A 24,143-nucleotide genomic window follows, 5' to 3' on the forward strand; every position below is an offset into this window, starting at 1 on the left:
CTCAACTTGATGTTTATTGGAGAAATTAGAGATAGAGGACTGATTAGCTTTTTGGGACTGAATGGCTCGTTCTCATCAAAACAAAGGTTATTTATTAATACAAAATGAGTTTTATGCCTAAACAGAACTGAAAACATCTTAACAACATCACTGCCATCTGTTCCATTCTATTAGATCAAATGCAACAATCAAAAAATAAACTATATATGAAATTAGGAAATTGTAATTTTGACTTACAGCTAAATTAAGCAGGTTTTTCTTCCAAATGTCTGGTTAAAAAAAGTTCACAAGATACTATGAAATGTTCTCACTTGGAAAATTTATTTATAACTATACAAGTGAAGATATTAGATATTTAAGACATGGTACACATAATAATGAAAAAAAATTTTTTTTTATTTTACATCTTTTTAATCATGAGCTATACCAAACTTTAAAAATGAACATCTCCTGAAAACAAAAATGTAAAAATACCTCTGAACATTAACTGTATAAACAGCACTCTCAAAACAGAATGCCTGAAGCTTAAGACAACCGTCTTATAGTTCAAAATGTAATGAAATGCTCGTGTAAATCTTTTAGTTTACGGTACATGAAGATCAGGGGACAGTACTGCTTCTTCATCTTGGTGGTGCAAAACGAAAGCCAACAAAGGACTAACATATTAAGTTAGTAAGATTCCAGAATGTTCCTGGGCCGGCTCACTCTTTTATATTACCATCATTCTATAAGGACACCAGATCTGACTGAAGACATTAGCCACACATAAACCTCTGTGTTCACTTATATTATCAACTATTGCAGTCAGCTCAGTTTTAGAATGTGCTTCGCTACAAGACAATGTAACACTTTGTGATCCATAATTAATTAACAGTCAACTTTAAATATATGAAACTCCATCCAGCCAATCTTTTGCTTGTTTTGACTCTTGTGGCATAAGTTATTACTAACATATTTCATGATCACCTTAGGTTAAAAAAATAAATAAATAATAAACAAACAACTGTGCTATAATCAGATGTCAGATTTCTGTTAGGAATAAATCTTTCAAGGATTCTAGAACAAACCCCACTGTATTGATGGCGATGTACCTTTGGCTGCCAGAATATATTTTTTACAGCTGATAGGAACACCACAGTGAAGGAGTCACATGGGATTTGTTCCCCTGTGGCCTGCAGGCCCTCCAGATAATAAGGACAATGTTGTCAGACACTTGACCCCTACATGGTAGTCTCATCATTGCAGCCTTGCTCGTTTTTCTGGAGGTCCCTTGGTGGCTGGAGCTTGCGGAGTGGTTTTGGCAGGATCTCGCTCTTCCTGCTTCACTGTGTCAGCTGGTGGCTCAGGTTCTTTTTTAACCTCCACTACAATAAAAAAAAAACAACACTGTTTCATCAACTGCATGTACCTTTTAACATACTTAACTCAATGTCTTTATTAATCTTTTTTTTTTTTATTTTACTTAAAACTAGTACTACCTATGTAAGATGCCTTGAAATCAATGTAGACATCAGTGTGTTCAGCATTAATGTTTGCAGTCCACCATCTACTGGAATGTATTTTGAAATACATGAACTAATAAAATGCACTGCATTTGTCATTCCAACAGATGGTGCATCACAAACATTAGTGCTGCTTTTACAAATCCCGTACCAAATGGCTTATAACAGAGACACAGCAATCAGACACACAGACGCAGACACTTGTTCTTTTATGAAGGTGGATTGGTACATCACAAGTTTCCTAAGAATACAGCAGGCATTTATCAATGTTGATCTTAAATAGTGGAACATGTGGAACCATCACTAATCTTTGGAATGCTGCAGTTTCTTTGAGTGATTACTTCATGTTAAATCTTTCTCTAATTTATAATCACTTTGCAATGTTTGCACACTCAAAAAACACTGCCTTTCCTCATGTCTCAGGCAAAAGACAAACATTTTACAAAAAAATCTCTATCCTCTGTTCAGCAACATTATGGTAGTGCAGGATGCTCAGATAGCCAGTTAAGCTAGGTTGAACTGTAACGTCGTCTGTTAAACCTGCAGATCTCCCAGTGGTTTAATTTTACAGTAGAGGTTTTGTTTTCCTCTCTTCTGTTGTCAACGGGCCAAGCCTTAATAACAAAGTTAAGGGCTTTTATACTTACATTTATCTATGTTAATCAAATCAAAACCACTCTATTTCATTTTATAGTTCAACTAATTTAATCTCTTTCAGTCACCGCATTATAGCTGTACATAGTAAAGAGAGCTGTACCAAAATATTGGAATACTTGCTTACTTGAAGCAGAATAACATGCACAAGGAAATTATAAAAGTTGAATAAATATACTGAAGAGCTACACCATCAGTTATCACTTAGTTGTTTAAACTTATATAAATAAAATGCCTTACCTGGAACAGGTTTTTCTCCGGGTTTTGGCTAAAAACAGACAGCAAAAATGAATATTGGTAAATGACTTAGTAGGAATAATTTAGCAATGAGCTGCATTTTTAAAAATTAAAACCTAAGCAATCACTTTCTAATTAAAATTCATCTTGCATTACAACATTTTCATTGGATCTAATCAATGCTCTGGATGTTGTTACTAGCAGGCAGTCCATTATGCCCCAATGTTTCTGACAGAAGTAAGCTGTCATTACCTGGAAGTAAATGTGTGGAAATTTTTGTTGAAGATCTAAGAGCAACATATCCACTCGCTGCCGCTGGAACAATGAGCTTGGCTCCTCTTTTTTCACTGACTTGGGTTTGGATTTTTCTGGAAAATGAAAACAATTACCTATTTAAAGTATCACTTTTAAATGGTGGTTAGACTGGATGTCTGTTCAATACAAATATTTATTTCAATGCAGCAATTCCCACCACCCACCTACTCAAATGAGGTTTATTTCAGTTTACTTTTATCTAGCACAGTTCAATGAGTAGACTCAAGGCACATGCAAATATTTAAAATATTTAAACTCGCTCCATCAGGCAAAACTGTAGGCGGCTAGAACGTAAATGGAGGAAAGATGGTCTCACTGTTACCTTCGACTGCATGAGAGACGCGTGGTCCCAATACCTGAGAGCAGTCAGAGGTGCAAGGAACCGTTTTTTCGCTGACATCATCTCAAAAAACTCTGGCAATCAACGTGTCTTATACAAAACACTAAATGCTGTCCTCTCTCCAGCCATAACTGTTTTCTCTTCTGCCTCCACTGCTCTTTGTAATCAGATCCTCACGTTTTTTCTGGATAAGGTCACAAACATTAGATCCCAGATCTCCATTTCTTCTTCTGGCTCTGTTGGTTTAGCCGCTCCTGTGCACGGTTCCCTCACCAGCTTTGAACCCATTTTGCTCCCCCATCTGGAAAAAATCGTCGCCTCAATGAAGCCTTCGTGCTCTCCAGACGATGTGGTGCTGTCCAGACTGCTGAAAGATGTGTTTCCTGTGATTCGATATGATGTCCTAAAGATCATAACTACTAGTCTATCCTCGGCTATAGTTCCTCATGCTTTCAAACACGCAGTTGTACATCCAATTGTGAAAAAACCTGATCTTGACCCTGCCATTCTTTCCAATCTTCGTCCAATCTCCAAACTACCTTTCTTGTCAAAATACTAGAAAAAGTAGTTTATGAGCAATTAACTCATCACCTACAGGACCATCAGGTAATGGATCTTTTTCAGTCAGGCTTTAGGCCCCAACACAGCACAGAAACCGCGTATTTACGTGTCCTAAATGACGTCCTTTTGGCATTGGACTCAGGACTCCACGTGGTTATGGTTCTTCTCGACTTATCTGCTGCTTTCGACACAATCGACCACGACATCATGATCTCCCGACTCGAATCCTGGGCTGGTGTATCTGGCTTAGCCCTCGACTGGTTCAGGTCATATTTCTGCAACAGGACTCTCAGAGTCATGCTAGACGATTTTTCATCTGAATCAGTCCCACTCCCATGTGGGTCCCCAGGGTTCCATTTTAGGGCCACTACTTTTTCAATCTACATCCTGCCTTTAGGTGCAATTTTTAGAAAACATGCAATTTCATATCACCTATATGCTGACGACTGCCAAATTTATTTCTCCCTCAAGCCAACTGACTCCACCAAACCTCTCCTCGACTGCCTATCTGACATTAAGGACTGGTTGGCTGTAAACTTCCTTCACCTGAACGTTTCAAAAACCGAGGTCATTGTTTTAGTCCCGACTGCAAACAGGCTCCACCCCTTGGCCTCGTTTCTCTTCCCATTCCAGTAACTTCGTCTGTCTCCAATCTTGGAATCAAAATGGATACGTTCCTGAAAATGGATGCTCAAGTCAACAGCACAGTAAAATCCTACTTTTTCCATCTAAGGCGAATCGCCAAACTGTTTTCTGTCAAACCACCTCCTGGAATCAGTAATCCATGCATTCATTACGTCCCGGCTTGACTACTCTAATTCCTGCCTTTTTGGTATCAGTAAAGCCACTCTTTCTAGACTCCAACTGGCTCAAAATGCGGCTGCAAGGCTTCTAACTGGAAGTAGCAGAATCCAACACATTTCACCGATTTTAAAAACCCTACACTGGCTGCCGGTTAGATTTAGAATCGATTTTAAGATTCTCCTCCTAACCTATAAGGCATTAAACGGTCTAGGCCCCATCTATTTGAGTGTCTTGCTCCATTGTCACAATCCCCCTCGTGTTCTTAGATCTGCAGATCAGCTGCTCCTAACCGTTCCCAAGGCACGTTTTAAAGCTCATGGTGAAAGGGCTTTCTCCGTCTGTGGACCCAGGCTCTGGAACTCCCTGCCCTTAGTGGTTAGGCAAGCCGCTTCAGTCGCCACATTCAAATCTCGCCTAAAAACGCACTTCTTCACATTGGCTTTTAATTCTTAACCTGTTTCATTTTCCACTTGCCTTTTGCTATTTTCTCTATTTTATTTGGTCCCCTGATCTGTTTTTAGTATCTCTGTTTTAATTCTCTCTTAATGTTTGTTTTTAATATTTTGCTTTTAGTCCTGCTTGTTGTAACTGTACAGCACTTCGGTCAGTTGTAATGCTGTGTTTATAAGCACTCAACAAATAAATATGGTATGGTATGGTATTTACAAGTGTAATGCATTAACAGTAAATTATTAAACTTTGTATTTGTGGACATGAACATACACATTAAGTTAATAACACACTAAAACAGAAGGAGCCTCAGTAATGAACACATTAAGGGCATATAAAGTCCATTAACATTATGAATAAGTTGTGGTATGTTATTTATCTTGGTATGTAGGGTACAAACCTAGAAGGGTTATTCTTTATTTTACAATGCAGACAAAAATACAAGGTAACACCTGAACTATGCCTACAATACTACACTTGGGAATTCCTATATTAACCCCTTATACACTAGGTGGTTTTTGGCATTACTGTACTTAAATTACACTCTCCTTATTTTAACTCTTTCAGGGCTGATGTCGACTTTTGTCAAAAGGAGGAGTTGACGATGGTAATCAACTGTAAACTGTGCCAGAATAAACCGTTATGTTTTAGTTGAACTCTCGTTGCTAGAAGGAAAGTTAGCTTCATCGGTCTGACTGAGATTTTCTGTGCTTGTGTGAGTAGTAAGGTGCAAACAAGAGCAAAAATGACACTGACATAATGGCGAGAGATCAAAGCGAATGTGTAAAGCAAAATACGCCGTGGAGAAAGTTTTACCTATTATCTCTGAACTGGACTATGACTTGCCGGACTCTGATTTTGATACAAGTGATTGAAAACGAATGTGAGGTTCCAGCTTGAGCTAACTGGTCCCCAGCTAATCGTGTAGCTGACACACCTACGGCAATATTCGCCAGGAGGACTGCCACTTAACAATGGTAAGAGGTAGAAACCAGATTGCAATGCAATGCGACCGTGACCACTGCTGCAGCTGCCCGAAGACAGCCTGGCAGCAAGTCTGCCGCACATTCTTGGCAAACTGGCAGCCGCGGCATGCAGCAACAGACATTTTATGTTGATTTCTGTGTGAAACCATTGCTTTTCAGAAACTTTTTTTTGGAAAAAATATTCAGCCCTCAAAGAGTTAATAATGGAGCTGCAAAAGAAAATTGAGTACAACTAGGCACATTTTTAAAAAAAATAATTCACAGGATTGAAAACCTTTCTTTATACCAATATCAACTAAATAAAACACAAAAAATTGTGCTTTGGGAATTTCTCTGCAAAAACCTGGATTTTACAGTACAATAACTATGAAATTTTATGATGCAAAAAAAAAAAAACAGTTTTCTTTTGTGCCGCAATCTGTCAGCTATCATTGTGCTAAGTTTAGATGTCATATCCCACAAGGCACCCCACACTGTGTCTTTTCTGGGAAACATTTAGTCTCTCACAACTAAACAAACAATCTCTCAAAACAAGTATTGTAATTTTATATCCTTCTTTAGACAAAAAAAAAACATATACACACACACAAACAAACACTTTATATTACCCTGAAGCAAAAAGTAAAAAATTTGTAACTGTATATGTACAATTATGTACTCATCCAAACCTCAACTTTCAAAATTATTTTTCATGCCAGTCCTTGGAACAACTTCAGTTTACCAGCAGACACAGAGGAAGTGGACATTTTGTACATTAGACTGGGGTTATTGTGCTGCAATATTCTACTGCCTTCTGTGGCAGTGGCCGTGTCAGTTCAATGTGTTGTTTATTTATATTTCTTGTTGTTGTTTCTTTTTCTTGCATTTCATATCTGAAATAAACCAAGTCCAAACATACATCTTCATACCAGTCTCTTCCGGTGCTGGGTTACAGGGGTGGGGGCAATGCCTTTGCTGGTAGCCCTGGGCACAGGGCAGGAAAGAGGCAGCCCTGAACGCAGAGCTAGTCACACAGACGCGCACACAACTAAACCAATATGACTCAGCCACGTTCGAGTCACTGGAGGCCGTCGCAACCTTGCAAGCACATGAGACATGTTCATGATATAATTTGCCAGCTGCTTTTTCACCACCATGCTACCAAAAGGGGTCGACACAGTCTTGCAAGACTTTTATTTCATCACTAATCACATTCCCGTCAACCTCCTTGACACCCAAATCAGCCACTGTTCGATTTTATTTCCCTTTTGTAACCACGCTTACAAAAAGGAATTGGGGGTACTTTCAATCCCTTAATTTGGGGGAGAGGGCTTAGGTGGATGGAGATTATACTGTGAACAAGTCACCAGCTGATTTTTTTTTTTTAACCCTCATATGATTCCAACACAGTGACACAAGCAGCGTGGTACAGTGACTGCCACAGGAAAGTTTGAGAGGCGCAAGAACAGCATAATTACTTAATTACTTAAGAAATATTGCCAGTGTGCTACTAATCTGAAGTTGAAAAAGCACTGCTCAAAAAACTAACAGGAGGAGAATGTGCAGCAAGGTATGGTAACTGAACCCACGGCATTTAAATGCAACACTTCAAAGTGCATTACTAACAAATTAAACATAGTTTTGAGTCATTGATCAAACATGTCATTCTCAGTATAGTTAAAACTTTGCTAGGAATCTCGCTCAGTCCTTGTTTGTACCAGTGTGTGATGGCATGTAAAGATGAGCTGCTACATAGGCATTACATTTGTTGTTTACACACAGTGGTGACATGGAGCACAAATGACCAATCATAGACCATTATACATCATTAGAATGCCCTGAACATCAACTATCAAAAGGAAATGCGCCCTTCACTTTATGCAGCTCGACATAGGTGGGATATCTGATAAAATCAGACTAACTTGGCTATGACCCACTACGCATCTTAGGGTATACATGTGCAATCACATATTTTAATAATGAAAGAAACTAGACCACAGGGAAACGTACTGAATTACTTGAAAGAAGACACCACTGGGTATGCAAAATTACCATTATTGCTTTTGATGGACTTTTTGAACGTTGTTCATATGTGGTATTCTGCTAAAGAAGAAAAAAAAAAGTGTACTTGCATTAGAATTTTTTTGCCAGTGTATGTAGGCAAAGGAATTTATACTACATTTGCAACGTTTGCATGACACCATCTGTGGAAATACTATAGATTTTACTGATACATGCAAAACAAAATGCATTTTTAGGCAAATGGAATGCTAGAAAAGTTAGCACAGCTGCTGAAATTACATATTTATTTTGAGCATTTTGGTCTCATGTTTGCTTTCACAATGCTGTAGTAAAATAAAAAAAAAAAAAGTTTTATATGAAATATGTAGTTTGCAAACATTTCTATATTAAAGTCAAGTACTTGCATCCCATGAGCAGTATCTTTTTGAAAAATATATACACGATGGAAGGAACAAAGAGAGAAGGTGAACATGGCACCATGGCTTTCAGTGGTGAAAATGACATTAAAACTAAAATAAGATCAGATGATGTTAGAGAAAATATGGAAGCCAAACTTCTGTGGAGAAACCAAAAAAGTCTTAAACAAGATAACTAGATATACCTGTAAAAAAACAGCATCATCACACAGGAATATGGAGAGATAGTTTAAAAAAAACAGGCAGATGAAGTCTATATCAAGTAATTGAAAAATGCAGTATCAAAAAAACTGTTCTAACAGTGGAATCATTGGGGATAATTAATGAAGTGGTGAAGGACTGTGTCACGAAAAAGCAACAAGTTAGACAATGTACACAAGGTGTACATTGATATGTTAAATGATATGAAAGTTAAAGCATTTCACATTTTTTATTTACTTCATTCCCGATGCATTTGTTTGGACATGCAAAGGAGAGATGCTGGGTATTAGTGGGAGAAGGATGCTAAGGGTGGAGGTGCAAGAGAACCAGAGGAAGGCCAAAAAGAAGGTTTATGGATGAGAGGGGGCCTGCAGGTGGTGGGTGTGAAAGAGCAAGAAGCAGAGGACAGGAAGATATACAAAAAGATGTGGCAACTCGTAATGGGAGCAGACAACAGGCAAAGAAGATTCCAGAGTCAGTTATTACATTTTGTTTATTGGGTAGTTTTGTAACAATGAGTTGCATTCGCAAGTGATAATAGAATGCAATTCCATGAATTAGTAGACTATATTAAATACGTGCTTTTTAACCACACAAATCTCTTTAAAGAGTAAGTGTGCCACAGCTCAACAAGATTCGAGGAGGACCACGGGCAGACAGACATAGGCTTTCATAATAGGTGCTTTGTGCTTTTAATGTGAATGCGCCAATAAAGAAAGACTGAACAATTACAGAGAATACGGAATGAGAACAATCAGTATGATGCAAGCCAAATTCATTGAAAGTTTGACTGCAGATGTGCAATGATAAAATAATAATGCAAATGTTTAAATGTATAGGATTACAGCAAGGGGAAATTAAATGAATGGACACCTTACAAAAAAAGAAAAAAAAAAAAAAAAAGGGCCAGATAATGAAGCTTAAGACTTAAAGACCTTGCAATTTGTAATTGTTCAGCACCTTGTACTTTTATATTTGCACATGGAAATTAACAAAGTATAACTTTTTTTTGAACCATATAAAATAATTTTTTTTTTTTAATATCTTCCTGATCCTTGTTCAAAAAAAGTTGTGAAAACAAAGCACTTTAGTAACCACAACTCAAAAGCAAACTGAGCAAATCTAATAATTTATACAACTGGCTACGCTTATCTCTTATGTCAGTTTTCATGCAAATGGGACAGTTGCTTCAGGTTAAACCTAATTTTTGCCTCATGGTGTATTTGCATTACACCTCAGTTTATTATCTTGGATTTAAATATTGGCGACTCTGGCTTTCTTTTGTTCATTTTAAAACACAGTAATTTCATCTGTATAATGAAATTAAAAAGCACAAATGATCAGAACATTTTCAGCTAAAGTATTACAGCCTCAGAACATTACAAAAAATTTAGATGAGAGCAGGTCACTCAGTACAATAAAGCTTTCCAGTCCTATCCACTTAAATCATCCAAAATAACGCCAACTTAATTTCTGAAAGTCCCTAAAGTCCTTACTGTCTACCCCACTACCTGGTAGCTTATTTTGCTCGTCTGTGGCTCCCTGTGTGAAGACAAACTTCCTAATGCTTATGCAAATTAGCCTTAAATGTGTCTAACTGTGTCCCCCTGTTCCTGTTGAACTCATTTTAATGTAACAGTCTCGATCCACCAGACTAGTTCCCTTCATGATTTTAAACTCTTCAGTCATGTCTCCTTTCAAGATGCTGAATTCTTTTTATCTTTCCTTTACCACTGTAATAGGTCTGATCAGCGAGGACGATGAGACGAGCTACAGGGTGGAGGTCAGACTCCTGTCAGAATGGTGTCAGGACAACAACCTCACCCTCAACGTTAGCAAAACTAAGGAGATGATTGTGGATTTCTGCAAACAGGCAACAGAAAACAGCCCCATCTACATCAGAGGTGAGGCTGTGGAGCAGGTCAGCAGCTTTAGGTTCCTTGGTGTCACCCTCACTGATGACCTTAAATGGTCAAGTGACACTGCAGCAGTAGTCAAGAAAGCCCAACAACGCCTCTACTTCCTCAGGAGACTGAGTAAAGCCCGGATGTCCCCCACAACCCTGTGCAGATTCTATAGGTGTACTGTGGAATCCATCCTGACAGGATGCATCACATCCTGGTACAGCAACTGCTAAGTTCAGGACTGCAGAGCTCTGCAGTGTTTAGTGAACACAGCACAGCAGATCACGGGCACACAGCTCCCTGCGATCCACGACATCCACACTGCACACTGTCTCAGGAAAGTGAACCATATCAGGCAGGACCCCAGCCATCCTGCACTGTCACTTTTCACCCTCCTCCCATCTGGGAACTGACTAAAGTCCATTCGGATGCGCACCTCCAGGTTCAGGAACAGTTTCTGCCCAACTGCAATCGGACTCATGAACAATCAGTAACCTTGTGTCACCTCCACTGCTACCTGCACATATACGTCTGCCACTGTCTCTATTTATTCCTAGGATTCTGGTTTTATTAATTTACTTATTTATATTAAATTTATTTATTGTGTGTGTTTTTTTTTGGTCTGTGTTCACTGTCTGCAGCGGCACATGCAAGCAAGCATTTCATTGTACATGGTACTTGTACATATGACAATAAAGAATTGAAATTGAAATAACCCATCCACTGCAGTCCTAGAATTGACAAAGGATTCGTCTTGTGCTGTTATGCCCTTTTTGCAGACTGGAGACAAAACTGCACACAGTACTCCAGATGAGGCCTCACCAGTGCATTATAAAGCTTGAGCATAACCTCCACAGCCTTGTACTCTACACATCAGGGTGCTATATAACCTAACATTCTGTTTGCCTTCTTAATGGCTTCTGAACACTGTCTGTCAGTTGATCGTGTCAAGTCCATTAAAACTCCAAATCCTTCTATCATAAGGTGTACTTTCAAGTTTCAGTCCTCCCATTGTGTATTCAAACCTAACATTTTTACTTCCTGTGTGTAATACTTTACATTTACTGACATTAAATTTCATCTGCCACAAATCTGCCCAAGCCTTTATGCTGTCCAACACCCTCTGTAATGATTCAACAGATTCCAGATAATCTGCCAATCCACCTGTCTTGGTATCATCTGCAGACTTAACCTGCTTGTTACTTATATTACTATCCAAATCATTTATCTAAATATATACAAAAGTCAATGTGTGTATGTACGTTCCAGCATCACATCCGAACGGCTGGAGCGATTTTCATGAAACTTAGTACACATGTTCCTCATTGGTCGACTAAAACTACTGTAGGGTGAAATCAGCCGTAACCCACCCCCTTCTAGGTAGGTTTATTGGGGGTGATCTTGTGGTCTTGTATACATGTCATCATCCAGTTGATACTCGGAACGACCACCAGAAGGTGAACTGGAGACGACTGGCAGCATTCTTTATGTTTGAGCGCCACTGCACCCCTGTTGCTTTTGAAATTAAATAAGAGTTCTATGCGTGGAAGTGTGTGTGTGTGTCTGTCCGGCCCAGAAGTGAGACATAGAGTCGGGGAGAGGGCTCCAGCTCTGAGGATAAGCAAGTGAGGCCAGTATACCTGCAAAAAGAAACCAAACGGTGCAAGCACTTCGGCAACATGAATCCTTCAAGCAGAGAGATGCCCATAGTAGTTCTGACGATTTAAATACGTTCTAGGATCCCGTGCTTACACAGTTAGTATATACCAGGTGACTGCCAGCATTCTTTATTTTTGAGCAGCACCGTGCCCCTATTGCTTTTCAACTTAAAATAGAGTTGGCCGGTTCCGAACGTCAGCTAGATGATAACATACATGCAAGACCGCAAGACAAGGACATTAGTGAGTCTTTGTTTCTTATTTTTATTTTTTACATTGTGTTTTTTTCAAACAATTAAACAAAAAATTATTTTCCTCCCGGGCAAAACTGGGTATTTCAGCTAGTATATAATAAAAATAGCAGCAGCCCTAGCACTAACCCCTATAGGACACCGCTCTTAACATTGGTCAATTCTGATAAGGCTCCTTGTACCATACCCTTTGCTTCCTGTGCTTTAGGCAATTGTAAACCCATCTACACACCACACCCTGAGCTCCAACGTTTTGTAGTTTGATGCCCAACCTTTCATGTGGCACCTTATCAAATACTTTCTGAAAGTCCTGACAAATAATATTGTATGCTCCACTCTGGTCATATCATTTTGTTACTTCCTCATAGAATTCAAACATGTTAGTAAAACAATATAACAATCCTGATTGTTCTTTCATCATTAAAGAATGCTGCTAAAGTTATAGAAAGATAATAAAAATAACACTCAAATTAAAATGACTCAAAATTATCAGAAACACCAAACATTTTAAAAACTTTCATTGTGACAAAGTATAATACAAATAAATATTATTTACATGAAAAAAAACTGCAAGTTAAACAAAATACAAAAAGGAAACTATTTAAAGTGAAAGTGAACTGACCTCTTTCATCATGGTCTTTGAATTGCCACCAGTACCCTTTGGATGGGTGATATCGGCAGTAGGACATAGCTTCATCAAATGCAGACTGAATTCCATGTACTGCTGATAACTTGAAACCCAAATTCAGATGTTACAGTTTAGTCACACACCTTGTATCCCTAGTATAGGTGATCAGTAACTATACTATTGTTAGCCATGTTAGTCTTCACTTGCCATCATTTTAACGATCAATCAAATTTATATCCCATAATGGAATACACCCTTATCAAGGTACTTTAAAAGCAAACAAGAATACATTTCACACAAGACAAAATGATTTTTCAATAAACAATAACACAACAAATAAGAAACATAAGTAAAGATTAACTGATAGGTACAGGGGAATATAGATATTTGTTACAAGATGGCACAATTAGGATCAACATAGTTTTTAATGAATATTACACTTTGAGAACAAGTGTCAATAATATACTTTTGTTAGGATGCCCTATGAATTAATTGTAGTTTGATTTATTTCTGTATATTTCTTTAATGTTTGGTTTTCTAAAAACTTAAGTTGCTGTCTATGTGCTCTGATGTTGCTTTATTGATTTATTGATTTGCAGTTGCAGGAGGACAGGGTGTAATTAGGTTTCTTGACAGAGACTGACGGGTTCAGAGAATATATGGAAGCACTGGCATTGCATATTATATACTTACTAGCTGTGTAAGCCCATGCTGTAAAAAGCCTGGACTCCTAGAAACTATTGAAATCGTCAGAAAAAAAATTGAAATGCAGAGTCACGGTTTCGTTTTGTGGACGTGCTCGCCCTCCTTGTCTATCAGCAGCTAAGCGAGTTTCTCTCTCGTTTGTCTTTCCTCTGCGGTTTCACTTTGGTAATGGAGTCACTTTCTTTCAGCTTCAAGGTGTAGCCTCGTACTTCTTTCTTCGTCCGACTCGTTAACATGGGGCTGCCTTGCTGGCTCTTTGAGCTTTATGCTGAAGCCGCGAAATCCCAGGCCGGACAGACAGACATACACACTTACACGCATAGATGTTTATATATAAGATAATTGTTCCCTGTATACAAACACACATGGAAAAGGAAGCTGAGCAGATTTGCTTAGAACAGCATTTGCTAAATAAGTAGTTAAAAAAAGGGTGGTGTAAATCTTTTGTTGTTTAGCTTCAGCAATAATTCTTGAAGTATATTTTGCACTTCTTCAATGACAGCATTGAAATACCCAGTCATAGCCCCCACATTAAATGCTCAGAAAAATGCCTACTCTGTTCAAAAATGTTGCAAAATGTGGATAAGACCATTTCTTCTCATTATAGTATGTAAATTCAAACAGATATACAGCAGAGACAAGTATGAAAATAGTTTTTGTAGGGTCATTTGAAGGTTGAGTACTGACAAATTTAATAAAAAGGTTGTTAAAATATATTCAGTGACTTGTCCAGCTTTAATAACTCTTGATTCACTTACAGTCAGTCTGAAACAGTAAAATGAGATGTTACATGGCAGTAGTAGTCTGTTGCTTATTTTAATTAATTGATTGAAAATGTCTGATTAATTTATTACTTGTAAAGAGGCTTGTTTCTTTGTAAAGCACATCTTTTTTTAAACTAAAAAATAGAAGCATTACTTGGAAACTGATGGATCATGTGAAGACCATTTATCAACACTGGGGAGCTCTTAGTCATTTTGGTGCTGCATATAAGATTCACAACTTTCTAACTGTTTCAGCTCTTTAGAGGCACATTTTTCTATATCATCAAAATTTCTGCTATGAAGAATAATGAAGTAAACTATTACTGTTCATACTTAAAGAATGTTTCTTTGGAGTCTTAAGGAAAATGGTCTGTGTGTTACAAATTCAAGCAAATTAACAAAATAATTATGTAACAAAAAAAAATTTGACTACCTACCACACGAGAGCCTATCACAGAGCCCAAGTCTGGAGCCTGATACACCACTCCTAAAATGATGTAGTAATCTGCAAGGGGGGCCACTAAATAAATGTGAAAAACAGAAATTAGACTGATGTCATTTAATATAAAAGATAGCCAGTGCCTCAATGTGCAGCAGAATGCTACAGTCCAGTTGTTTTTACATGAGTAACACACTGAAAAAAATCAATATGAAAACTGCATTCAGGTTGCCATGGGTAATCACATCTCCATGTGTCACAAAAGTAATCATAAACATGATGATATGCGTTTATTTAAATTACATTTAAGGAGTAAATCAAATGAGCAACAAAACAGTTGAGTGCTGTAGATGAAGAGGTGGCTGCTGCCTGTCATAGAAGTAATCCTAGGACCAAGTTGTCAAGCTGTCAAATTAAAGGGGCAAACACAATTTGATCACAGCTCAAGCAGGGGCTGAAGTCAAGGTCCAAAAGTGGACGTTTGGTGAAGCAATGGAGGAGGACAGGCAGGCAGCTTAAATATATCATCAGTGTTACGCACTTCACCTCTCAGGGTTTTTAATGTTGTGGCTGATCAATGTATTTTACACTTTAAATCAGTAAATCATATGAAACAAAATAAATGGGCAACACTTAAATTGAACTAAAAAAGAAAATCTAAACAGATCCCTATTTTTGAGTACAAATACAAAATAGAGAAATTATATAAAACTAGTTTTATGCTAAAATAATTCACCACGGTCTAAAACAGCCACACAAGACTAATTTTTCTAAAATGTTTTAACAGTTTTTCCAGTGTAGTGTCCCCTACAGTTAGCCCTTTCACTCTGTGTGAAATAATGGAGTAGGCAAACTAATGTTCTGTTTAATTAGGAAACTACACTCATATTAGAAAATTTGTTAAACAAAACCTGCCCAATTTTCCTCACTTCCCACCCATCTCTATTCCAGAAAAATATCGATCAGTCTTGAGGACTCAGACAGCATCTCCGTAATATATAAAACCATTTTACAGTCCCTTCCTTCTAAAGATACCAGAGTACAGTGGGAAAAAGATCTCCCACTCAACATCCCAGAAAAGGAATGGAAGGCTGCCATATGCACAAAGCATATAATTATTCAACTTAAAATCGTATATCAAGCACATCTGTCGCGTGTAAAATTGTCCAAAATGTTTCTAGGGCAAGATCCAACCTGTGAACGCTGCAATCAAGTTCCAGCCTCACTGGGCCACATGTTTTGGGTAGTGTGCACCAAATTAACATCATTCTGGACCAAAATCTGTAAATGCCTTTCAGACAGCCTTGGTGTTACAATCCCTCCTAATCCACTAACAGCTGTGCTTGGTAGGCTCACAGAGGGGCTTAAAGTGGAGAAGGCCACCAAACCGTAATTGCCTTTACTTCACTATTGGCACGTAGACATATCTTACAACTGGAAGAATCCTAACTCTGCTCTTTTAAGTCAGTGGGTAACTGATGTTATATACTATTTGAAATTGGAAAAAATCTAATTCTCACTTAGAGGATCTGTGCAGAAGTTTTTTTAAAACCTGTCAGGATCTAATCAGTAACATTTTAGAATAAGCATTTAAATTGAAGAAGTGGATTCTCTCCCCTCTTTTTTAAATGTATCTATTTGCTTATTTTTACTAGTTTAAAGCTTTACTCTGTTGGCCTAGCTCTCTTTCTCATGGGTGAGGGTTGATTTGTTTTGAACCTAGTTTTGTTAAACGTGACTTGCTTGTATGAAAAATTATTGGATTTTAATAAAATCAATAAAATGCTTGAAAAAAAAAATGAAAACACTGCAGAATAATGTATCTGACTGCATACCTGCTTTATCTGTCTAAATGTTTATCAGAGCCAACATACCTTGAGTTGGAGACTGCCTCTGCTGCTTTCGTATGATGTACAATATAGGCTCCTGTGCATGTAGTAAGATGTATTCAACTCCCACCATCTGGCTGCATAAGAAGACAGTTATAATGGTTCAGAAACAAAATACATCCTCTATAACAATTGCAACACTTTACAAAAACAACAAACAGAACTCCAGTTTTTTTGCTACTGGGATTTATAAAATTAGAAATACATTTCCCTTCATTTAACAGATACTTCAAAGTATTATAGTTAAGAAAATGAGAAAAGAACATTAAATAGATAAAAATGAGACTTCCTGAAAAAGCTTTAAACAAACTTCAGCACTCCTTAGGTTGACCGTTTCTCCTTACAATATCATGTGCTATGAGGGTTGGAAGAAAATTACTACTGCAGATGAAATACTATGGAGCTGCAGAGCATCCAAAACACGGCCATATCAACATCATGTGCCTCTGGAGCCAGTGGAAGGAGATTTATAAAATAGAGTGTAAAGGACAGCAACAAGGGAATGACCAGAAAGGTTTACAGTAATATACAAGTACAAGACCTGTAAACCTAACTTCTGTCATGCCTGGACTAAGATGTGAGACAATAGATAAACGGATTAGGACCACTGCTCAACTTGTAAACTGTTTCTCTGCCCATTGGAAAGACACAATAGAAGCTGAGAACCTTGGAATCCATGGGCAAATGTATACTCTCATCACTGTACAATACCTAGGAGGGGCTGACATTTCCATGACATTGCCTACATCTGACTTTGCATTATTACTGACCATGTACTGCCAGAGGTTTATTTTTCCCCCAAGGATGCTGCTGACTGGAATTGTTGCTTTCCTCTCCTTAACAGTGGACTGGCCATGGATCAAGAATAACATTAATGCACATATATTGTTAAGATCTAGTTCGGTTAATCAATGAAAAACAGAAATTTAGTGTTTGCTGAATTGTTTTTAGCAATGAACTATGCTGTATTATTAGCCCCACTATCTGCATAAGTGACGATTCTGTGCTTTCATTAATACATTGCGGTGATATGACACGTAGACATTTTCCTCATGTGTTGAAGCATTACAAGTGGTGGTAGGTGAACGTCTGACCAGTGTGGAAGATTTCAAACACCCAATAGTTTCATTTTATTTTTGAATGAACATATTGAGCGACTCATTTTGTTACTCCTGCTGACTGATGTGGGTGAGGGTGGCACCCTGTCCAAGGCTGGATTCTGTCTCATGCACGGTGCAGCAGGGTTTGGCCTAAGCTCCCAGCAACACTCGAGCAGGTCAAATGAATGGAGGGTTGGAGCCGTGATGATACTTTATTAAAGAGCTAATAATTCCTCCATTATTTCAACTCACTCAATGCATGACACTACAAGGTAAAAACAACTGCAAACAACAGTTGATTGGTTATATCATCACACTCGTGAAGCATGAATGAACTGAGCATTTTTACTTCCAATCCAATTCTATTATTCGATAAAGATGGCAATAATGAAAGGCTGTTTTTGGCTGGAATGACCAGATTAATCTTCTTAATTTATTAAGTTAAACCATGCAGGATTTTTACATAGGTACAATGCATGGAATTCCATGCCAAAATTCAAGCCCTGGAAAATAATGTATCATACAATATGAAAAACTGGGTAGGAAGAGAAAACATACTGCGTTACTAAAAGTGCCATCCTGTGCATGTCTAACTCAGTAGTACCACCTTTTAAAGTGAAGAGTTCAGTCCACCTCCGCTTAGCCAGCGATACCCGTTTGTTTACTGATTTTTAAAGTCTTTCCTGTTTCACTACTACGTGGGGGGACGGCTAGTACGGTATAAGATTTGGTAAGAAACAAGTACTACTACATAATTAAAATGGTAATCCATGTTTATAACAACTCCTCAGGAATTATGAACCTCTGGCTGACACACTGAAGAAAAAAAAAAAACCTAAATAAATATAGTAAATGTATACGCATATATTTTTTTGTTGTTAGAAAAATTGTGACTTTTTTTTTTTTTTTTAATCAAGCCTTGTTTCAGATAAGTACATTACAAAAAAAATTAAACAAATGACCGCTTGTAATTATGAGAAGCATTTTAATTGCTTTTATGCCATATGTATTCATATTTTTATTAGTAAGCATTTTAAGAAAATTCATCCATCTATTTTCCAACCCGTTGAATCCGAACACAGGGTCACGGTGGTTTGCTGGAGCCAATCCCAGCCAACACAGGGCACAAGGCAGGAACCAATCCTGGGCAGGGTGCCAACCCACTGCAGGACACACACACTAGGGAGGAAACCCACACAGACACGGGGAGAACATGCAAACTCCACGCAGGGAGGACCCGGGAAGCGAACCCAGGTCTCCTAACTGCGAGGCAGCAGCGCTACCACTGCACCACCGTGCCGCCTATTTTAATAATGTAATGTATTTTATAACTCTTTCTGGTCACTAAATACATTTTGTTAATAAAAAGAGGTTACCAACCTGTGGGCTATAGTTTAATTATAAAAATGTACTTGAATATAGGACATAATGCTTCTATTTATCTAATTATATGGGATTTTAGTGTAAAAAGTTTTTGGATAAATGGATAAAAAAAAAAAAAATCAGTACTGGAAACAGCCGATCAAGTAACATGAAATCAGTGACGGGTATCGGCCTTAAAAAAACCTGATCAGGGCATCCTTATTGTATACATAATTAAATCATGTAAGTGGGTAAATTTTAATAAATGTCTTTTCAGTTTAGTACTTAAATGTGATAGAAGCATTGTAATCTTAAACACGAGTTATTAAATGCAAATAAATATAGCTATTTACAATATAATTTTTCAGACGTGTTATTGTAAAGGAATGCATACAATATAATATCTGTACTTATCTATGTGCAGAAATAGAGGGAAAGAGAAAATAATCTTAAATGTGATATTAAATCTGGAGAAAACATATCATTCATGTTCTAAACTCACTTATTCTTGTATGCATGGGGCATAATCATATTAAACCGTGATTTAATCAATATATTTTTGTAAAGACGTTATTAAAAAGACAATGAATTTGTAAATTTAGCTCAGGTATAAATTAATAAATGAATTGCTTATTTATACAGATGAACGAACACCTGCAACATTACCTGTCTCTGGTATCATCCTTATTCACCATTTTACTCAAACACAAAATTTTTGGCCAAATTTATATAAAAAAGAAAAATATCCCAATTGCTCATTGACTAAACCCACCTCATTCAATTTCTGGGTTAAAGAGACCAACCCAAGACTGGACCCCATTCCAGTGCAGAGCCCACTCTCTCACGCACACCAACAGTTATAGAGAACACCCACAACGAAAACCACGTCAACACAAACCAGAAGGAGTTTTATAAAAAGGACTGCAATAAAATTTGCACATGCTGAAGCGCTCTTTAGGTCGGTGCTGGACTCCTACATTAACTTCACAGGGTTACACATTTGTAGTCGAGAAATAACTGCATGCCTTTTTTAAAAAAAAAGCAAAAAGCCCCCTTGTCTGTTTGTTGAAACACTAATGTAATGTACAAATGCTTACTCAGAAATGCCTGATGAAATATTAGTTACCTGAATATTAACAGCTAATATAATTTAACAGATTCCAATCTTGTATTACTTACTTTAAATGATCCAGCGTCAGCCTCTGCATTTTAACAACTTCATTATTGCACGTACGGTCATAGAAAGGGTTGCTTCTTTCAGAGAAATAGTCCAGAACATTTCCTGGGTTCAAGAGTGGAACCAGACCACTGTCTACCCAGGAGATTCCAAGAAGATTATCTTACAAGAAAATCAAAAACATACATGAATATACATATACAACTGCAAAAAGAAAACTACTGCATTATGACAAGGAACTCAAAGGAATAGCCAACTACTATCACGTACAAATGTGTACAACAAGAACACTTCTAAAATGTGTATTCAGATAAGTGAGATGATGCCCAGGCACCAAACCAAAAGTAATTTGGCTCTTCTTCAGCAGGGCCATCTTAATGCATGGGCACACAGGGCAGTTGCCCAGGAGTCCCACGAGCATAGGGACCTCATGCTAATCTATGTATGTTGTGACTTGCTTTCAATAAATAAATACTATACTATAAATACTTGTTATTGTGTTACAAGCGGACATTGGCATTCACCTCCGATTTAGTATCACGGTCACTTTTGCAAACTCACGTGCTCACGTATGTTTACAACTCTCAAGCACTACATAACGTAAAAGTGTACATGTTATCGTTACTTCATCTCAATTCTCTGCAAAGAATTTTTGCAAATGTTTGTGTTGAACACTTGATTAATAATACATAATTTATAGTAATTTCATACTGTGCCATCTCCATCTGCATGGTTTACCAATTGCGTATCATTTATATGTTGACATTTTTGTGTTTTTCAAGGCTCATGTTATATTGTTCAAACGTTTGTGTCGATTAATCTTTGCCGTACAGCGTGTTTTTTAATGTTTAGATGCTGATTTTGTTGGAAGTACCAATACAATAAATATGTTTGATTTTATCGACAATTCACATTTTTATTCCTATGAGTGGTTGTGTAGGTAGCGTTTTTTCCAAAGTAGTATCCGGCGTGCTGATAGTATTCTTGACATAGTAAACTCGTCATTAGATACGGGGCTCCTCCCAGACTGTCTTAAGGCTGCTGTAGTTAAACCCCTACTCAAGAAAAATAATCTTGACTCCTCTGCTTTTGAAAATTTTAGACCTATTTCTAACCTGCCTTTCTTATGTAAAATCCTAGAGAAGGCAGTCATTATGCAGCTAAATGACCACCTCAATAAACCTGCTATTCTTGATAAGTTTTAGTTGGGTTTCAGAACCAATCACAGCACAGAAACTGCACTCGTTAAAGTAGTAAATGATTTGCGGGTAAATGCAGACGGAGGCCATTTATCTGTTCTCATCCTCTTAGATCTGAGTGCCTCATTCGATACCACTGACCACAATATTCTTAGAAATCACCTTAGTCAGTGGGTGGGCCTCTCTGGCAGTGTCCTAAGTTGGTTTGAATCCTACCTGGCAGGGAGAAAATTCTTTGTAAGTTGTGGTAATCACAACTCAAAGACACATGATATTCTATATGGTGTTCCACAAGGCTCAGCTGCCAGAATCTTAACTAGGAAAAGAAAATCTAAGCACATTTTTCCAGTTCAGATGTCACTACATTAGTTACCTGTGTCATTTAGAATTGACTTTAAAATACTGCTCATGGTTTACAAAGTCTTAAATAATCTCACTCCATCCTATATTTAAGAATGCCTTTTACCTTACACTCCAAATCGTAACCTTAGATCTTCAAATGAGCGTGTGCTTAGAATTCCAAGAGCTAAATTTAAAAGAAGTGGCGAGACGCCTTCTGCTGTTATGCACCTAAAATCTGGAATACTTTACCGATAGAAATTCGCCAGTCTAATACAGTGGAGCACTTTAAAACACTGCTAAAAACTCATTATTTTAACGTGTCTTTCTCATAGCTTAGTTTTACTTTTAATCCTGATATTCTGTACATGCATTTAATTATCATTATCATTCATGTTGGCTCCGTAATCCGTACTAAACCCTACTTTCTCTGCTGTTCTTTTTCCGTTTTTTTGTGGTGGCGATCTGCACCACGGCCAGAGGTCCACATGACCATCATCATCATCATCTAATACTTCTACATGAAGCCTGAAAACTTTTACTTTTATTCTATGTTAATTACAGGTAGTATTGCCTAATTTTATTTGTTATATTTGTTGTCTTTTTTATCTCTTTCTTCATCCTGTAAAGCATTTTGAGCTACATCATTTGTATGAAAATGTGCTATATCAATAAATGTTGTTGTTGTTGTAGGGTCCTATAATGCTATTAAGACGGCCCTGTTTAAGGTGACTGTTCATGCAGGACAAGCCATCGGATGCACATTTATTTCATAAGACAGCGTATAGACAATAATTTAAAGCTGATGTGTGAGGCTGCACATAGAAACTTGTTGCCAAGTTTGTTTGTTTTTTTCTTGGTACAAGCTATTTAAATCTGTGAACGTCTTTAAAATCTACTGAATTTGCGAATAATAACTGTTTTAGAAAACATTAACTTGACAATCAAAGAGCCACAACAACCATTCAAGTCCTTTCAGACAAAACTATGCTAAGGAAAACCCTGTCGTGTCCAGTCTCGATAATTATAATAAAGATTTTAAAAAAGCACATAGCTGACAAACTGCAGTTTTTGCATGCAAACACATGGAACATTCATTTTTGTAAAAGAATGTTGCACAATATGACAACTTTATAGATCGCCGCCATACTGATTAATTATTAAATATAACCTACAGCAAAAAAAAAACACTACACATATTTCTGTAGATGTTAAAAAAAGTATAAGGTATTTATGTATTTTACTATGAAATCCAAACAAAGCATATAAAAAAACAAGCCAGGCTACCTCGTAAATCGACAGTTGCCATGTTGAATTCAGCCGGAAACTGTCAGATGTCAGCGAGCCAACCGGCGTACTCCTCGAGGAATGAGGCGGAAGCTCAGCCTGCCGATGATTACGATTGGTTAAGGGCCCGTCCAGTAGATAAATGATTGGTCGAATTGTCGGATCGCGTCCTCTGCATTGTAACTCAAATTTGAATATTCTCCTGAGCTTCGAATAAAAATATTTGAATGTAGTTGTTTTCTTAATTATATTAAACGTTCTAGATCAGGGGTGCCCACTTTTTCGGCATGTGAGCTACTTCTAAAATGACCAGGTCGAAATGATCTACCTACATTAAAAATTATATATATATATATATATATATATATATATATATATATATATATATATATATATATATATATATATATATATATATATATATACACACTGAATATACTTTGTACATAACATGTATGTTGTTGTACCTTGCATAACTGAATAACCTTTATGGCACAATAACAATTCAGTACATTTATGGTCACTACTCTATTTGAATTGAATAATTTGAATGAGCTTTTGAATTCAGCAGAGTGAAAAATGACGGTTGTCCGATTAACTGCGATTTTAGTTCCCTCTACTTTCTCTTTCTCAGATCGCTTTTTGGAAGGACGTCAGTTTCGTAGTTTTTATGAACAGTTCGAAAATGCCTTTCCACATTTTCCTTCTTTGGAATAGCAATGATAGATTGGCAGATCAGACAAACGCACTTCGATTGTGACAATTGTGAGAAAAAATCCTCTTCCAATTCCACATCCAGCCCATACCCTCCCTCAAACTATTTTTTTTAATCTCTTCTTTAGTCGATATAAATTGGAAGGCTAGCTAGATCACTTAGATAGCCGGAGTTTTACAGTAGCTCGCGCGTTTGATTCAAGTGACAAATGCCATAGGGAGGATATATGATGGACTAACGTTTAAAAAAAAATTAATGC

General features: G+C 37.3%; 1 protein-coding gene across 1 annotated transcript; it reads right to left on the reverse strand.

The window, feature by feature from the left end:
- Positions 1–302: 302 nt before the first annotated feature.
- On the reverse strand, positions 303–23,243 carry med6 (mediator complex subunit 6). The gene is made up of 8 exons (XM_039741604.1): positions 23,170–23,243; positions 20,347–20,506; positions 16,691–16,782; positions 14,815–14,897; positions 12,903–13,011; positions 2,646–2,761; positions 2,397–2,424; positions 303–1,364 (listed from the first exon to the last, which is right to left on the reverse strand). Exons 1-8 carry the CDS (start codon positions 23,189–23,191, stop codon positions 1,237–1,239), a joined length of 738 nt encoding a protein of 245 aa, XP_039597538.1. The 5' UTR covers positions 23,192–23,243; the 3' UTR covers positions 303–1,236.
- Between the last annotated feature and the right edge of the window lie 900 nt (positions 23,244–24,143).

Source organism: Polypterus senegalus, chromosome 18, assembly GCF_016835505.1.
Source record: "Polypterus senegalus isolate Bchr_013 chromosome 18, ASM1683550v1, whole genome shotgun sequence".
Lineage (NCBI taxonomy): Eukaryota > Metazoa > Chordata > Cladistia > Polypteriformes > Polypteridae > Polypterus > Polypterus senegalus.

Coding starts and splice junctions, on each gene's coding strand:
- med6 (XM_039741604.1), bottom strand. CDS start 23,191: ATGGCAACTGTCGATTTACGAG. Junction 2,762..12,902: donor CAAAGACCATGATGAAAGAG/GTCAGTTCACTT, acceptor TTCATTTTCCAG/AAAAATCCAAACCCAAGTCA. Junction 2,425..2,645: donor TTCCACACATTTACTTCCAG/GTAATGACAGCT, acceptor GTCTGTTTTTAG/CCAAAACCCGGAGAAAAACC.